Here is a 17,553-nt window from a genome sequence, read left to right as displayed (position 1 = left end):
GCTATTAGCGTGTCAGATTGTGATTGAGAAAAATCAGCTCAGGTATCTAGATACCCCAACACAAAAACTCCTGAGAACAATGATTCGGTTCACAGGCAGTTAATTAAATATCACATTAAACACAGCCCCTATTCACCACAAGAGCCGGTTACAGATCTTCCGGAGAGAAGGTGGCGGGCTCTTAAAAGAGCCTTTGTGTTGCTGGGAGTAGGACAAGAGAAGGAGCAGTTACTTGGCGCTGGTGTATTTGGTGACAGCCTTGGTGCCCTCGGACACGGCGTGTTTGGCCAGTTCCCCAGGCAGCAGCAGGCGGACCGCGGTCTGGATCTCCCGGGAGGTGATGGTGGAGCGTTTGTTATAATGAGCCAGGCGGGAGGCTTCCCCTGCAATGCGCTCAAATATATCGTTGACAAAGGAATTCATAATACCCATGGCCTTGGAGGAAATACCGGTGTCGGGGTGCACTTGCTTCATAACCTTGTACACGTAAATGGCGTAACTCTCCTTCCTGCTCTTTCTGCGCTTCTTCCCATCTTTCTTCGGGGTCTTAGTCACCGCTTTCTTGGATCCCTTCTTCGGGGCTGGCGCGGACTTTGCTGGTTCAGGCATTTTCAACAAAACTCAATATTCTTTCTCTATACACTGTACCCAAACTCTGGCGCTGATCCTTTTTATAGCCCTCCCATGCAAACGAGGCAGCTCTGTCTTTGAGCTTTCTATTGGCCATTTCTGTCACATGAGCTAAACGCCTACTGCAAAGACTACGTCACTGATGAATTTATGAGGGGGGAGTATACATCATTATCCAATCAACACAAAGATTAGCCCTGTGATCTTTTGGTTGGTTCATGTTAAAGCACCTCTATCATTGGCTGCATTGAAACTCACCTCACATCAGCCAACCGAGTGCACTCTATAAATAAGATGTTCAGCGGCTTTTTGTGTATTATTTTAGAATTTATCTAGTCGATAAGAGGTGAATTTTGTTAACATGTCTGGCAGAGGCAAACAAGGAGGAAAAACCCGTGCTAAGGCAAAGACTCGCTCATCTCGTGCTGGGCTGCAGTTCCCAGTTGGTCGTGTTCATCGTCTGTTGAGGAAAGGCAACTATGCTGAACGGGTGGGAGCCGGAGCTCCGGTCTATTTGGCTGCAGTGCTCGAGTATCTGACTGCTGAGATCCTGGAATTGGCTGGGAACGCTGCCCGAGATAACAAAAAGACCCGTATTATCCCCAGGCACCTGCAACTCGCTGTGCGTAACGATGAGGAATTGAACAAACTGCTCGGAGGGGTGACTATCGCTCAGGGTGGAGTCCTGCCCAACATCCAGTCCGTGCTGCTGCCCAAGAAAACCGAGTCGGCTAAGAGCAAGTGAGCTGCCCTGTCCGCAATCTGAACACAAAGGCTCTTTTCAGAGCCACCCACACCTGCTAAAAAGGGCTGAGATTCTCCTTTTTCATATACGGTAAATGTGTTTATTACGGACGTCTGTTTGTATGTGAGGCTCGTGGGTATATAAAACCCAGATATTCATAACGTTCCCCGAAACAATGTATCCCCCGTGCAAGTAAAAAAAATCTATTAGTACTGGATCTTTCTCCCTGCACCGAAAGTTTTTTTTTTTTTTTTTTTTTTATTCCACAATAGATATTTGTGATACGTAAAATTACACCTACACGAGATATTTGACAAATTCAGTGCTTTGAATCTGTCTTTACTGAATAGAAATTTCAATAATAATCTAACTTGGGAAACTAGTTATTTTGGCCTCAACAAACTTTTTACTTGCGAGGAAATCGTTATTTAAATTAGCCAATAGCGTGCAAGTATTGCACAGCGCTGGGGGTAAAGCAACCAATCGGGCACAGTATTAAAATGCAATTTTACATAGATAACTCTCGCCCATGGCAAGTGCCAATCTATATCAAAACGGCTAATGGTGGATTCATGCGGTTTGTGTCCAACTCTACTGCAGTGAAAATCTCTATAAACAAATTGGCTGTATCGTGAGAGATGCCCAGCGACACAATCTACTCTACTAAGGGTGAGATTAGGAAGGAAGGGGCAAAATCCGCCAGACGACTGTATAAAGTTATAATGGGGCAAGAAGAGAGTGCGCTCCAATCCATGAATAGAAGTGCAGCAACTACAATAACACTTGGGCACCATAAAGCATTAAATGAAAATCTAGAAAATACCTCGTTCAAAATATCACAACTCTTAATACGAGTGGGTGGGTGGCTCTGAAAAGAGCCTTTGGGTACAAGATTAATGGGCAGTAGATTCAGCCTCCGAAGCCGTAGAGAGTGCGGCCCTGGCGCTTGAGAGCGTACACCACATCCATTGCGGTAACAGTCTTCCTCTTGGCGTGTTCGGTGTAAGTGACAGCATCTCGGATGACATTCTCTAGGAAAACCTTAAGAACGCCACGAGTCTCCTCGTAGATGAGACCTGAGATGCGCTTGACTCCCCCTCTCCGGGCCAGTCGGCGGATGGCGGGTTTAGTGATACCCTGGATGTTATCCCGCAACACCTTCCTGTGCCGCTTGGCGCCTCCTTTCCCTAAGCCCTTTCCTCCTTTGCCGCGTCCAGACATGATCAGTAAAGTTGCGTTCTGTACAAAATGCTACATCGCTACACCACATATAGCACTAAAGTCGACCTGATAGGGAACTGGACATTTGGGCGGGGCTAATAACGCTTCCTTGTAGTTCGATATTATTTCTGTTTTTCCGCCTCCGTCAGCAAATACACACTTTGCGGAAGATTTCTAAATATTCTAAATGTATGTCATTCGCTATTTAGGCTTTAACCGAAATAATGATTTTTAGGTGTAATCCGTACAATTGCCCAAACACTTTTTTTTAATCTGCATGTGACACTAGATGGCGCTGATAATACTTAGATCAATCTACCACAACATCGCTCAAACCGGCCTCTGCTCCTTGGTTCGGTTGCTAATATGATGTTACATTCACGGGAAGAAATGTACGTACAAGAATGTCATTCTACCGGTAATAAAGCGGGACTGATGGGAGTTTAGCACTGGGGTCGACGACTATTACAATGTAAATACTTGAAAAACGAGGATCCCACAATAAAAGTTGCAGGTCTAGAAGTTAGTTGGATAGAACGCAGATATTCGTATTAGCCCTTATGTTTCTGGATAACTGAGCGGGTTATCGGGGCAAGTTTGAAATGGCTACACATTATATAAGGGGGAGATTGCAGAAACAAACAAAAGCATTAATACTGCCGGTACCACAGCTGTTGCCGCTGTTCGAAATCGGTTCTACACAAGGATCTCACGGGCTTCCCCGAATGAACAGATATTGGAGCGTTCAACTCATTTAATTTGGGATTTGGTGGCTCTGAAAAGAGCCTTTGTGTTTAGTAAGAAAAGTCGCAACTGTATCTAAGCTCTCTCGCCTCGGATCCTGCGGGCCAACTGGATGTCCTTGGGCATGATGGTGACCCTCTTGGCATGGATGGCGCACAGATTGGTGTCCTCAAACAAGCCAACCAGATAAGCCTCGCTGGCCTCCTGCAGAGCCATGACGGCCGAGCTCTGGAAACGCAGGTCAGTCTTGAAATCCTGAGCGATCTCACGAACCAGGCGCTGGAAAGGCAACTTGCGAATCAGCAGCTCAGTGGATTTCTGGTAACGTCGGATTTCTCGGAGAGCGACAGTACCTGGGCGGTAACGATGTGGCTTCTTGACACCCCCAGTGGCCGGAGCGCTCTTCCTGGCTGCCTTAGTGGCCAACTGTTTGCGAGGAGCCTTCCCTCCGGTGGACTTGCGGGCGGTCTGTTTAGTACGAGCCATAGCTATTTAACGCAACGAAAAATGTTATGAAGCGAATTGTTTCCTGCCTCTTATTTATGCACAGTCTCTCGTTTTTCATTGGATACCTAAATTAAGTCATTGACTGAAATCAAATCTTATTGGTTAGGAGGAAGGCTATCACATCGAATGTGAGAGCCCGCTCTAAATACTCCCATTTGATTTGCTGATCAATAACCAGTCGTTCTGTGACGTAATTATACCCTGGCGGGAAGGCTAGAATTCAAATTAAAAAGAGCCCGCTCTAAATATTCTTCTTTGATTTGCTAATAAGGAATTTGAAGTCATGTAAATCACAATTCCTTTTGGACCAGTGAAAAAACCCTGCCATAGCCAGCCCGCCAAAATAATCTCAGTCTCTATTAAGCACGGTCAGTGTCCCATTCTTATATTCCGTTTAGATAATCTCAGATTGTATTGTAGCCGGCGCCTTCCCATGAAGGTGTATTAATCTCACGCAGGGGAACATTTCAGTTTAAAACACTTGAACATAAATAGATCATACCTCAATAAACGAACATTGATTGGCACTTTCTAAATCCAATCATAACGCATGGATTCAATTGTCAAAATAAAGACGTAACTTTTATTCCAGGAAGTCATTAAAACTGTCCAAAATCAGCCGTGGGTACAGCAAGAGAAGGATATAAATGTATCCAGTACAAGTCCCTTCCGTTCATATACAGTTGTATCCAATATTAATAGAGAGAAAGTGAGAGTTTGGCATCCGGCTCAGATGAAAAGGGGGAGGGGAGACTGGGATCATTCACATTCCCAGGGTGCTTAAACCCAATCCCCCAAAGGAAAGTAGAAATTTAAGCACAGTAAGTGGAGTCTAAATTGTTAAATGTACAGCTTTATTACACAGACAAAATCGGCCTATATTAGTCTTAGAAACATCCAGCTGGATTTCACAATCATTTTTAAAAAGCACAGCAGGAAACCCGAAGCATTTTGGAAAGCATTGAAGTACTTATGTGAAATACGTGCAATTGGCCACACGGTGGCAGTGTAAGACTGTAAATTTGCGCAGTGAGTTGCGTGTGATACAAATAAGGGGAAAATGGAGCGGAGGTACAAAAGTATAATTTGATGGGAGATTCAGGTGATACTGGAAACCCTTCCCGTGAGATAATTAACCCATTGATACAGTATTAGCTCTTTTTTTTTTCCAACATGTTTTTATTCATTTACAACACATATAAAATATGTTCATTCGTTGCAATGATATGCACAGCTAGAACCAATATTGCGGAAGCTGAACAGTGTTCAAAGATGATTTTTCAACAATATTAACAAAACATACAGCTCTAAATATAACATTAGATCTTAAGAGGGACTCGGTGGGTACGTTGCCAATAATCTGTTTATCTGATGACTCCTGGGGGGAGCAAAAACCAGCCTGTCTTGTTCGCGTTGCCAGTTGTCGAGGTATTGGGATGACTCCATCACTAGTGGGTGTTCCCTGAGTGTTTCCTCATCGTACCAAGTTGTTTGTCTAAATGTGTAGACCGTAAGATATCTAGTGTGATGTGGGAGTGATATTATGTACGGCATCCAGGTGTAAAAGAATTTTGAAGCATTGTGTTCTTTTCTGGTCATTGCTTCCAACCAATCCATATGGAATAAATGGTGTAATTTTTGTTTGACTATCAGAATAGATGGGGATTCCGCAGTCAACCATTGTTGTAGGATAGTTTTTCTCGCCGCTGCAGCTAATCTGCCTATCAGGCTTTTCTCAGATTTAGACAGCTGGGTATAGTATGTAGTATGACTAAATAATGCCCATCCAATTAGTGGTTGGAGGGGTTTCCCGATTATCTGACTACCGTATGTGACTACCTCTTGCCAAAATGTTTGCAGTTTCGAGCATGACCAGAGGCTATGTAGTAAATCAGCTCTTGGTGAGGAACAGCGCAGACAGTCGTCAGAGGAGAGATTTCCCATTTTATGTCTTCTAAGTGGGGTAAGATAGGAGTTATGTAGAATTTGAAGGGACATCTCTTGATATCTACTCGCTGGGAGTAGCTTCATTGTTCTCATATGATAGTTTAAAATATCTGATTGTGTTATGTCGGGGATATCCGTGGTCCATTTAAAGATTGGGTTGTCCTCATTTCCCGTGTCTATTATTGTCCGTATAGTCTGGTATATTTGTGACGTGGATTGTTTGATCATTGTGTTTTTCCATAATTTGTAAAGTGGGTCTTCCTTATCTTTGTCATTTAAGTGAGGCAAGGTGTGGGTCGTGAAATGAAGGAGTTGAAGTCTCAAAAATACGTGTTGCGTAGTGTATGGGTACTTTTCTAGAAATTGTGTTTGAGTAATTGGGGAGAATTCATTCGTTAATAAGTCTTTGAGGATAGAAAAGCCGTTGTTACGCCATTGTAAGAGTATCGGGTTATGTAAGCCTATGGGAAATTGTTTGTTCCCTATCCAGGTTAAACATGGAGATATAGTCGGCGATAGACCTTGTTTTTTCCTAGTAGTGTGCCACGCTTTGTATGTGTCTGCGAATAGAGGGTAGGGATGTCGCGGACTGTTCGCCGGCGAACTTGTTCGCGCGAACATCGGCTGTTCGCGTCCGCCGCAAGTTCGCGAACGTCGCGCGACGTTCGCCATTTTGGGTTCGCCTTACCTGGCGCTTTTTTTTGACCTCTCACCCCAGACCAGCAGATACATGGCAGCCAATCAGGAAGCTCTCCCTCCTGGACCACCCCCACACCCCCTGGACCACTCCCCTTCCATATATAAACTGAAGCCCTGTAGCGTTTTTTCATTCTGCCTGTGTGTGCTTGGAAGAGCTAGTGTAGGGAGAGAGCTGCTAGTGATTTCACTGATTTGAGGGACAGTTGATAGTAAGTTTGCTGGCTAGTAATCTACTTGATACTGCTCTGTATTGGAGGGACAGAAGTCTGCAGGGATTTGAGGGACATTTTAGGGTAGCTTTGCTGGCTAGTAATCTACCTTCTACTGCAGTGCTCTGTATGTAGCTGCCTGCTGTGGGCACTGATCTCTTCTGATCTCATCTGCTGACTGCTGTAATAACCCAATAGTCCTTGTAAGGACTGCTTTTATTTTCTTTTTTGTTGTTTTACTTTGCTACTTTAACAGCCAAGTGCTATTAGTCTAGCAGTGTTGGGGAGTGGGACTGGTGTGCTACTGTGCTGCTCCTAGTAGTTCAGCAGCACCAACCCGAGAATATTTTTTTTTTTTAATATACATATAATTTTTTTTTTATTTTACTTATCTTACTGTTCTTTAAGGTGTCCAGTGCTGATTGCTGTTCTTCATAGTAGTGCACCAATAGTAGTGCACTTGCAGGCATTATTTGCCCAGTGGCCATCTAGCTGTGTGAGCTTGTTCACATTCTGTCTAAATATCAATAATAATACCGTCTCCAGAAACACCACCTGAGTGATGTTTTTCAAGCAGCAATAATATATTCCGTATCCACCACTGCTGTAGTGTATACGTTGACCTTGTAGGCATTATTTGCCCAGTGTGTTCTTCATTTTCAAACCACTGCCACTTAGCTGTGTGAGCTTTTTCACATTCTGTCTAAATATCAATAATAATACCGTCTCCAGAAACACCACCTGAGTGACGTTTTTCAAGCAGCAATAATATATTCCGTATCCACCACTGCTGTAGTGTATACGTTGACCTTGTAGGCATTATTTGCCCAGTGTGTTCTTCATTTTCAAACCACTGCCACTTAGCTGTGTGAGCTTTTTCACATTCTGTCTAAATATCAATAATAATACCATCTCCAGAAACACCACCTGAGTGACGTTTTTCAAGCAGCAATAATATATTCCGTATCCACCACTGCTGTAGTGTATATGTTGACCTTGTAGGCATTATTTGCCCAGTGTATTCTTCATTTTCAAACCACTGCCACTTAGCTGTGTGAGCTTGTTCACATTCTGTCTAAATATCAATAATAATACCGTCTCCAGAAACACCACCTGAGTGACGTTTTTCAAGCAGCAATAATATATTCCGTATCCACCACTGCTGTAGTGTATACGTTGACCTTGTAGGCATTATTTGCCCAGTGTGTTCTTCATTTTCAAACCACTGCCACTTAGCTGTGTGAGCTTGTTCACATTCTGTCTAAATATCAATAATAATACCGTCTCCAGAAACACCACCTGAGTGACGTTTTTCAAGCAGCAATAATATATTCCGTATCCACCACTGCTGTAGTGTATACGTTGACCTTGTAGGCATTATTTGCCCAGTGTGTTCTTCATTTTCAAACCACTGCCACTTAGCTGTGTGAGCTTTTTCACATTCTGTCTAAATATCAATAATAATACCGTCTCCAGAAACACCACCTGAGTGACGTTTTTCAAGCAGCAATAATATATTCCGTATCCACCACTGCTGTAGTGTATATGTTGACCTTGTAGGCATTATTTGCCCAGTGTATTCTTCATTTTCAAACCACTGCCACTTAGCTGTGTGAGCTTGTTCACATTCTGTCTAAATATCAATAATAATACCGTCTCCAGAAACACCACCTGAGTGACGTTTTTCAAGCAGCAATAATATATTCCGTATCCACCACTGCTGTAGTGTATACGTTGACCTTGTAGGCATTATTTGCCCAGTGTGTTCTTCATTTTCAAACCACTGCCACTTAGCTGTGTGAGCTTGTTCACATTCTGTCTAAATATCAATAATAATACCGTCTCCAGAAACACCACCTGAGTGACGTTTTTCAAGCAGCAATAATATATTCCGTATCCACCACTGCTGTAGTGTATACGTTGACCTTGTAGGCATTATTTGCCCAGTGTGTTCTTCATTTTCAAACCACTGCCATCTAGCTGTGTGAGCTTGTTCACATTCTGTCTAAATATCAATAATAATACCGTCTCCAGAAACACCACCCGAGTGACGTTTTTCAGGCAGCAATAATATATTCCGTATCCACTGCTGTAGTAGTGTATACGTTGACCTTGTAGGCCTTGTTTGCCCAGTGTGTTCTTCTTCTTCATTTTCAAACAACTCCCATCTAGCTGTGTGAGCTTGTTCACATTCTGTCTAAATATCAATAATAATACCGTCTCTAGAAACACCACCCGAGTGACGTTTTTCAGGCAGCAATAATATATTCCGTATCCACTGCTGTAGTAGTGTATACGTTGACCTTGTAGGCCTTGTTTGCCCAGTGTGTTCTTCTTCTTCTTCATTTTCAAACAACTCCCATCTAGCTCTGTGAGCTTGTTCACATTCTGTCTAAATATCAATAATAATACCGTCTCTAGAAACACCACCCGAGTGACGTTTTTCAGGCAGCAATAATATATTCCGTATCCACTGCTGTAGTAGTGTATACGTTGACCTTGTAGGCCTTGTTTGCCCAGTGTGTTCTTCTTCTTCTTCATTTTCAAACAACTCCCATCTAGCTCTGTGAGCTTGTTCACATTCTGTCTAAATATCAATAATAATACCGTCTCCAGAAACACCACCTGAGTTGTTGTTGTTTTTGTTTTAAAAATAATGCCAGGCAAAGGCAGGCCGCCACGCAGAGGCACTAGGGGCCGTGCTGCTATGCTATCCTGTGGCCCTAGGAAATTGCCCAGTTTTAAAAAGGCAATGACCCTGAACTCCCAAAATGCTGAAGAGGTAGTTGACTGGCTTACACAGCACACCCCATCCTCTACCGTTTCTAACTTTACCACAACATCCTCATCCTCCACTGCTATGGGCACCCCACGTAACACTTCCTCCACCACCGGCGCCCCTTCTTCACTGGAGTCAGAGGAGTTATTTTCACATGAGTTTCTTGAACTGAGTGATGCGCAACCATTATTGGCAGAAGAAGATGAAGGAGATGAGGACGTTACACCAGATTTAATTCTGGCAGAGAACACAACAGAGATGGACATAATGAGTGATGACGAGGAGGTCCCCGCTGCTGCTTCCTTCTGTGAGCTGTTAGAAGAAATTGATGCATCTGAGGAGAATGATGATGAGGAGATTGATGTTTTGTGGGTGCCCAGTAGAAGAGAGCAAGAGGAGGATAGTTCAGATGGAGAGACGGAGAGTCAGAGAGGCAGGAGGAGAATAAGACTTAGAAGAAGCAGGGAGGACAGCTCGCAGGGAACAGTAGGGCAACAACATGTATCGGCACCTGTGGTCAGCCGGCCAACGCACCCGCCATTGCCGCCAACGCCGCCGACTTCTACTTTTACCCCCAGATTGCCAGCCTCAAAAAGGTCAGCAGTGTGGGATTTTTTTAATGTGTGTGCCTCTGACAAAAGCGTTGTAATTTGCAATGAGTGCAGTCAGAAACTGAGTCTTGGGAAGCCCAACAGCCACATAGGTACAACTTCTATGCGAAGGCACATGAACGGCAAGCACAAAGCACTTTGGGAGCAACACCTCAAAGGCAACAGGCAAACTAAAAGCCACCCTCCTTCTGGTCCAGCATCTTACTGCTCTACCTCTGCTGTCCTTGACCCGTCTGAACCACCCTCCACTCCGCCTTCCACCTTGACCACCAGTTCCCATTCCCAGTCATCTGCCCCAGCCAAGTTTCTGTGAGGGCCATGTTTGAGCGTAAGAAGCCAATGTCTGCGAGTCACCCCCTTGCCCGGCGTCTGACAGCTGGCTTGTCTGCACTCTTAGCCCGCCAGCTTTTACCATACCAGCTGGTGGACTCTGAGGCCTTCCGCAAATTTGTAGCAATTGGGACACCGCAGTGGAAGGTACCCAGCCGCAATTTTTTTCAAAAAAGGGAATACCACACCTGTACCACCATGTGCAGAGCCAAGTCACCGCATCTCTGTCACTTAGTGTTGGGCCAAAGGTCCATATGACTACTGACGCATGGTCCTCCAAGCATGGTCAGGGCAGGTATGTCACCTACACTGCCCACTGGGTGAACTTGGTCATGGCTGGGAAGCAGGAAATGTGTGGCTCAACAACGACAGTGGAGTTGGTGTCACCGCCACGGATTGCACGCGGTTCTGCCACCACCTCTACTCCTCCTTCGCTCTCTACCTCGTCTTCTTCCTCTTCTTCGTCCTCTGCTGCTGGGTCCTCCTCCTCCTCCACACCTGTGCACCCCCAGCTCCCCCTAGGCTATTCGACGTGCCAGGTACGCCGTTGTCATGCTGTCTTGGGGATGACGTGCCTGGAAAGCAAAAACCATACCGGATCTGTACTCCTGTCATCTCTGCAGTCACAGGCCGATCGGTGGCTGACCCCACACCAACTGAAGATCGGAAAAGTGGTGTGTGACAATGGAAGCAATCTGTTGGCAGCACTGAGACTGGGCAATTTAACACATGTGCCCTGCATGGCACATGTTCTGAATTTAATAGTACAACGTTTTGTCTCAAAGTACCCAGGATTCCAGGACGTTCTCAGGCAGTCCAGGAAGGTGTCGGCCCATTTCAGACGTTCCTATACAGCCATGGCACGCCTTGCTGACATTCAGCAGCGGTACAACATGCCAGTCAGGCGTTTGATTTGCGACAGCCAGACTCGCTGGAATTCAACGCTCCTCATGTTGGAACGTCTGCTGCAACAACAAAGAGCCGTCAACGAATACCTGTTTGAACTGGGTGGTAGGACTGGATCTGCAGAGCTGGGGATTTTTTTCCCCCGTTACTGGGTGCTTATGCGCGATGCCTGCAGGCTCATGCGCCCTTTTGAAGAGGTTACAAATATGGTCAGTCGCACCGAAGGCACCATCAGCGACCTAATACCCTTTGCTTTCTTCCTGGAGCGTGCAGTGCGACGAGTGACAGATGAGGCTGTAGACCAGCGTGACGAGGAGCAGGAAGCGCACGATTTCTGGTCGGAATCACCAGAACGAACCCAGGCACCTGCTGCAACGCAGGGAGAGGTGTCAGAAGTGGAGTCAGAGGAGGAAGGTGGCTTTGTGGAGGAGGAGGACCAACAGGAGCAGGCTTCCCAGGGGGCTAGTGGTGACCTTTTGGGGACCCCTGGTCTTGTACGTGGCTGGGGGGAGGAGACCGTGGATGATGCAGTCCTTGATAACGAGGAAGCGGAGATGGATACCTCTGCATCCAACCTTGTGAGAATGGGGTCTTTCATGCTGTCATGCCTGTTGAAGGACCCCCGTATCAAGAGGCTTAAGGAGAAGGACCTGTACTGGGTCGCGACTCTACTAGACCCTCGGTACAAGCATAAAGTGGCAGAAATGTTACCAACATACCACAAGTCTGAAAGGATGCTGCATTTACAAACCAGCCTGCAAAACATGTTGTACAATGCTTTTAAGGGTGATGTCACTTCAGGAACTCATCAACATTCCAGGGGCAGAGGTGCCAGTAATCCTGCCACGAGCGCACCTGCAAGGACAAAGCACTTTGGCCACTCTGTAACGTCAGACATGCAAATGTTTTTCAGCCCAAGGCAGCGGCAGAACCCTTCGGGATCCACCCTCAAAGAACGCCTCGACCGGCAGGTAGCGGACTACCTGGCATTAACTGCAGATATCGACACTCTGAGGAGCGATGAACCCCTGGACTACTGGGTGCGCAGGCTTGATCTGTGGCCAGAGCTGTCACAATTTGCCATGAACCTCTTGTCTTGCCCCGCCTCAAGTGTCCTCTCAGAAAGGACCTTCAGTGCAGCAGGAGGGATTGTAACTGAGAAGAGAACTCGCCTAGGTCACAAAAGTGTGGATTACCTGACCTTTATTAAAATGAATGAGGGGTGGATCTCGGAGGGTTACTGCACGCCGGAAGACTTGTTCTGAGTTTCTGATCCTGACTCCCCATGCAGCTGTCCTTCTCTGCACGCCTCATGACTCCACATACAGCTGTCCTTTAGCGTCCTCCTCCCTCCACCACCGTTACAAACTAGGGTGCAAACCCTACTGGTTTAATTTGAATCCAGGTAAATCCTGAGTTTTTCTGGCCTCTGTGCTTCAGTGGCTGCGACCAAAAAAAACAGAATATTTTCAGCATTTATATGGCATATTTTTTCTGGCCTCTGTGCTTCAGTGGCTGCGACCAAAAAAAACAGAATATTTTCAGCATTTAAATGGCATATTTTTCCTGGCCTCTGTGCTTCAGTGGCTGCGACCAAAAAAATTGAATATTTTCAGCATTTATATGGCATATTTTTTCTGGCCTCTGTGCTTCAGTGGCTGCGACTAAAAAAAACAGAATATTTTCAGCATTTATATGGCATATTTTTCCTGGCCTCTGTGCTTCAGTGGCTGCGACCAAAAAAATTGAATATTTTCAGCATTTATATGGCATATTTTTTCTGGCCTCTGTGCTTCAGTGGCTGCGACTAAAAAAAACAGAATATTTTCAGCATTTATATGGCATATTTTTCCTGGCCTCTGTGCTTCAGTGGCTGCGACCAAAAAAATTGAATATTTTCAGCATTTATATGGCATATTTTTTCTGGCCTCTGTGCTTCAGTGGCTGCGACAAAAATAAATGAATATTTTCAGCATTTATATGGCATATTTTTTCTGGCCTCTGTGCTTCAGTGGCTGTGACAAAAAAATGAATATTTTCAGCATTTATATGGCATATTTTTTCTGGCCTCTGTGCTTCAGTGGCTGCGACTAAAAAAAACAGAATATTTTCAGCATTTATATGGCATATTTTTTCTGGCCTCTGTGCTGCAGTGGCTGCGACCAAAAAAAAACAGAATATTTTAAGCATTTATATGGCATATTTTTTCTGGCCTCTGTGCTTCAGTGGCTGCACTTGACAAAGAGCCTTCTATGGTTCGAAACATGTAGTGTTGGCAAATAAACACTGATGATTTAGCAGTTAATCCTGCCTCAGCGCCTATCTTCTTGTGTTCTATTTTTTGGTGGATTACTTATTTGCACCTACGGCGGAGGTGCCTCACAAGAAGACTGGGCAATACTATTTAAAGACTTTTCGGTATCCAGTCAACCTTGATTGCTGTATATATTGTTATTGGGATGTAAACATTTCTAAAACATACTGGAGGTGCTTCTTTAGGGGAACTGCACCTCATATATAACAGCAGTGGGAAAAGAAAGAAAATAAAGAGAAAAAAAAACAAGACAGATACCACTAAAAGTGATTCACTATTCCTATATCCAACCTCATTTAAAGGGCAAGTAATCTCCCATAATTCATCTATATTATCAATATTAAAATTACTTCATGTGATAAATATTAAAGAGAAACTAAACAAAGTCAGCATAGAGATGATACTGAAAAGTTTCAGCCAAGCAGAAGTAGCCATAGTGAGAAGAATTTCACCGGCACACAGGAGTTGCAGTAGCAGGGCCAGCCCTTGCAATTTTATTATGCAGTAGTGCAACGTTTCGGGGTCACGCCCCTTTGTCAAGCCATAGTGAAGCCAGAAGCAAGGGGTAAATTGGGGTGTTCAGCTTGTGCAAGCATGGGCAAGGCAAGGCTTCCAATCTATCCATCTTCTGGAGCGGTTTTATTGGCATATCTGGGGACCTGGGGTTTATTATTTTGTGCAGGTAATATACCCCCATTACCCATAATGCCAATACCCCAGACACCGACATCAGGCTACTGTAGAGCCCCAGCTGAGCGTTACCTATGGTGGGGAGTGTTTGGGGAACTGTAGGAAACAGATGCAAGAGAAGAAGCGAGGACATATGAGAGAGAAAGTCGGTGAGTAGTGATGGGCGAATTTATTCGCCAGGCGCGAATTTGCGCGATTCGCAGCCAGCGAATAAATTCGCGAAACGCCCGTTTAGAAAAAACGAGACGCCGGCGTCAAAAATGCCGTTTTGTGAATTTTTCGGCGAAGCGAAACGGCGCAAATTCGCCCATCACTATCGGTGAGAACGTGGGCTAAGAGATAAAGAAAGATGAGAAAGTTGTAGAAAAGAACCGAGCAGAATAAACAAGGAAACTGAGAACGCGAGTGGCATCTCGTACTATATTGTCTATAGATAACACTGTAGAACCAGAGACTCGCACAGCGAGGTTAAAACTCAAGTATTTACAGAAAGTTAGGGATAAGGTCTCGAACGCCAAAAGCATTTTCTTGTAACGTACGAGGACAGACACTCTATAGAATATTGCTTTTCATTAGGACTCCTCAGAGAAGTTACAGATCTTCCGAAAATAAGATGTGGGGGCTCTTAAAAGAGCCTTTGTGTTGTTGGGAGTAGGACAAGAGAAGGAGCAGTTACTTGGCGCTGGTGTATTTGGTGACAGCCTTGGTGCCCTCGGACACGGCGTGTTTGGCCAGTTCCCCAGGCAGCAGCAGGCGGACCGCGGTCTGGATCTCCCGTGAGGTGATGGTGGAACGTTTGTTATAATGAGCCAGGCGGGAGGCTTCCCCTGCAATGCGCTCAAATATATCGTTGACAAAGGAATTCATAATACCCATGGCCTTGGAGGAAATACCGGTGTCGGGGTGCACTTGCTTCATCACCTTGTACACGTAAATGGCGTAACTTTCCTTCCTGCTCTTTCTACGCTTCTTCCCATCTTTCTTCGGGGTTTTAGTCACCGCTTTCTTGGATCCCTTCTTCGGTGCTGGCGCGGACTTTGTTGGTTCAGGCATTTTCACCAAAACTCGCTATTCTGTCTCTATACACTGTACCCAAACTCTATCGCTGATCAGTTTTATAGTCCTCCCATGCAAACGAGGCAGCTCTGTCTTTGAGTTTTCTATTGGCCATTTTTGTCACATGAGCTAAACGCCTACTTCAAAGACGTCACTGACGAATTTATGAGGGGGGGAAGTATGCATCATTATCCATTCAACACAAAGATTAGCCCTGTGATCTTTTGGTTGGTTCCTGTTAAAGCACCTCTACCATTGGCTGCATTGAAACTCACCCAATCAACGAACCGAGTACACTCTATAAATAAGCGGTACAGCGGCTCTTTGCGTATTATTTTAGAATTTATCTAGTTGGTAAGAAAAGAGTTTTGTTAACATGTCTGGCAGAGGCAAACAAGGAGGAAAAACCCGTGCTAAGGCAAAGACTCGCTCATCTCGTGCTGGGCTGCAATTCCCAGTTGGTCGTGTTCATCGTCTGTTGAGAAAAGGCAACTATGCTGAACGGGTGGGAGCCGGAGCTCCGGTCTATTTGGCTGCAGTGCTCGAGTATCTGACTGCTGAGATCCTGGAATTGGCTGGGAACGCTGCCCGAGATAACAAAAAGACCCGTATTATCCCCAGGCACCTGCAACTCGCTGTGCGCAACGATGAGGAATTGAACAAACTGCTCGGAGGGGTGACTATCGCTCAGGGTGGAGTCCTGCCCAACATCCAGTCCGTGCTGCTGCCCAAGAAAACCGAGAGTTCCAAGTCAACTAAGAGCAAGTGAGCTGCCCTGTCCGCAATCTGAACACAAAGGCTCTTTTCAGAGCCACCCACACCTGCTAAAAAGGCTGATATTCTTTCATATTTAGAGTAACTAAATTTGCTCATTGCGAGCGACTGGTGTTTGTATGAGGCTCGTGGGTATAGAAGAAACAACCATAACCCGTAACAATGTATCCCCCGTGCAATCCAGTAGGACAGAGCAATCAATCGGGCATTTCTACCCTTTAAGTGCAGTGGTACATGGATAACTCCCGCCCATAGCCAGTATCAATTTATTTCAAAGAGGCTAATGGGAGATACATGCGGTTTGTGTCCAGCTCTACTCTGCTGCAGTGAAAGTCTCAAACAAATTGGCTGTATCGGAAGAGATACCCAGCGACAAAATCTACTCTAGGAAGGCAGGGCGCACATTTACTGTACAGGGGGCACAATCCACAGTATAAAGTTATAATGGTGCTAGAAAAGAGTGCGTTCCAATTTATGAATCGAAGTGAAGCAACTACAATAACATTTGGGCACCATAAAGCATTAAATGAAAATCTAGAAGATACCTCGTTCAAAATATCACAACTCTTAATATGAGTGGGTGGGTGGCTCTGAAAAGAGCCTTTGGGTATAAGATTAATGGGCAGTAGAACATTTAGCCTCCGAAGCCGTAGAGAGTGCGGCCCTGGCGCTTGAGCGCGTACACCACATCCATGGCGGTAACAGTCTTCCTCTTGGCGTGTTCTGTATAGGTGACGGCGTCTCGAATAACATTCTCTAGGAAAACCTTGAGAACGCCACGAGTCTCCTCGTAGATAAGACCGGAGATGCGCTTGACTCCCCCTCTCCGGGCCAGGCGGCGGATGGCGGGTTTAGTGATACCCTGAATGTTATCCCGCAACACCTTCCTGTGCCGCTTGGCGCCTCCTTTCCCTAAGCCCTTTCCTCCTTTGCCACGTCCAGACATAATCAGTAAGTGATGCGTTCCGTACAAACTGCCTAGTCACTCACATCGCTACACCTTATATAGCACTAAAGTCGACCTGATAGGAAACTAGACATTTGGGCGGGGCTAATAACGCTTCCGTCTAGATTTTATTTGTTTTCCACTCCTGTCAGTAAATAAACATTTAGAAATCTTCCGCAAAGTGTGTAATTTACTATTTACAACGATGTGTCAATTATATGGTATCTATTTTTTATTCTCTAACTCTATCGCTCATTAACTTATTCTTATGAACCTCAACCAACTGCGAATTTCCAGTGTTTCTTGGAGGCAATACACGATTTAATTTAATTTATAGAATGCCGTTAGAAATTTAGTGAAGCAGTATTTACAATTTACAAGATAATGATTTTAAGTGGTACTCGATAAGGAATTTCTGTCCTATTGGCTACTTTAAAAAAATTGT

General features: G+C 45.0%; 5 protein-coding genes across 5 annotated transcripts; 2 read left to right on the top strand and 3 right to left on the bottom strand.

Annotated features, from left to right (window-relative positions):
* Window positions 1-174: 174 nt before the first annotated feature.
* Window positions 175-676, bottom strand: LOC121393614 (histone H2B 1.2). The gene has a single exon (XM_041562607.1). The coding sequence runs from the start codon at window positions 607-609 to the stop codon at window positions 229-231; it is 381 nt and encodes a 126-aa protein (XP_041418541.1). The 5' UTR covers window positions 610-676; the 3' UTR covers window positions 175-228.
* A 265-nt stretch (window positions 677-941) lies between these two features.
* LOC108705670 (histone H2A type 1-like) lies at window positions 942-1,421 on the top strand. Its single transcript, XM_018242545.2, has one exon. It carries the CDS (start codon window positions 992-994, stop codon window positions 1,373-1,375), a length of 384 nt encoding a protein of 127 aa, XP_018098034.1. The 5' UTR covers window positions 942-991; the 3' UTR covers window positions 1,376-1,421.
* Window positions 1,422-2,237: 816 nt separating this feature from the next.
* On the bottom strand, window positions 2,238-17,184 carry LOC108705669. The gene is given in 3 exon segments (XM_041562608.1): window positions 2,238-2,601; window positions 3,487-3,873; window positions 16,826-17,184. Coding segments are annotated over 3 exon segments (987 nt in total). The 5' UTR covers window positions 17,109-17,184; the 3' UTR covers window positions 2,238-2,284.
* LOC108716548 (histone H2B 1.2-like) lies at window positions 14,951-15,426 on the bottom strand. Its single transcript, XM_018262747.2, has one exon. It carries the CDS (start codon window positions 15,383-15,385, stop codon window positions 15,005-15,007), a length of 381 nt encoding a protein of 126 aa, XP_018118236.1. The 5' UTR covers window positions 15,386-15,426; the 3' UTR covers window positions 14,951-15,004.
* Window positions 15,719-16,203, top strand: LOC108716542 (histone H2A type 1-like). The gene has a single exon (XM_018262741.2). The coding sequence runs from the start codon at window positions 15,765-15,767 to the stop codon at window positions 16,155-16,157; it is 393 nt and encodes a 130-aa protein (XP_018118230.1). The 5' UTR covers window positions 15,719-15,764; the 3' UTR covers window positions 16,158-16,203.
* Window positions 17,185-17,553: the final 369 nt, after the last annotated feature.

This window comes from Xenopus laevis, chromosome 5L (assembly GCF_017654675.1).
Source record: "Xenopus laevis strain J_2021 chromosome 5L, Xenopus_laevis_v10.1, whole genome shotgun sequence".
Taxonomy (NCBI): Eukaryota; Metazoa; Chordata; class Amphibia; order Anura; family Pipidae; genus Xenopus; species Xenopus laevis.
This window is presented reverse-complemented; position numbering and strand designations above follow the sequence as displayed.

What these genes read in the sequence shown, in the direction of transcription:
- LOC108716542 (XM_018262741.2), top strand. Translation starts at nt 15,765, where the DNA reads ATGTCTGGCAGAGGCAAACAAGGAGGAAAAACCCGTGCTAAGGCAAAG.
- LOC121393614 (XM_041562607.1), bottom strand. Translation starts at nt 609, where the DNA reads ATGCCTGAACCAGCAAAGTCCGCGCCAGCCCCGAAGAAGGGATCCAAG.
- LOC108716548 (XM_018262747.2), bottom strand. Translation starts at nt 15,385, where the DNA reads ATGCCTGAACCAACAAAGTCCGCGCCAGCACCGAAGAAGGGATCCAAG.
- LOC108705670 (XM_018242545.2), top strand. Translation starts at nt 992, where the DNA reads ATGTCTGGCAGAGGCAAACAAGGAGGAAAAACCCGTGCTAAGGCAAAG.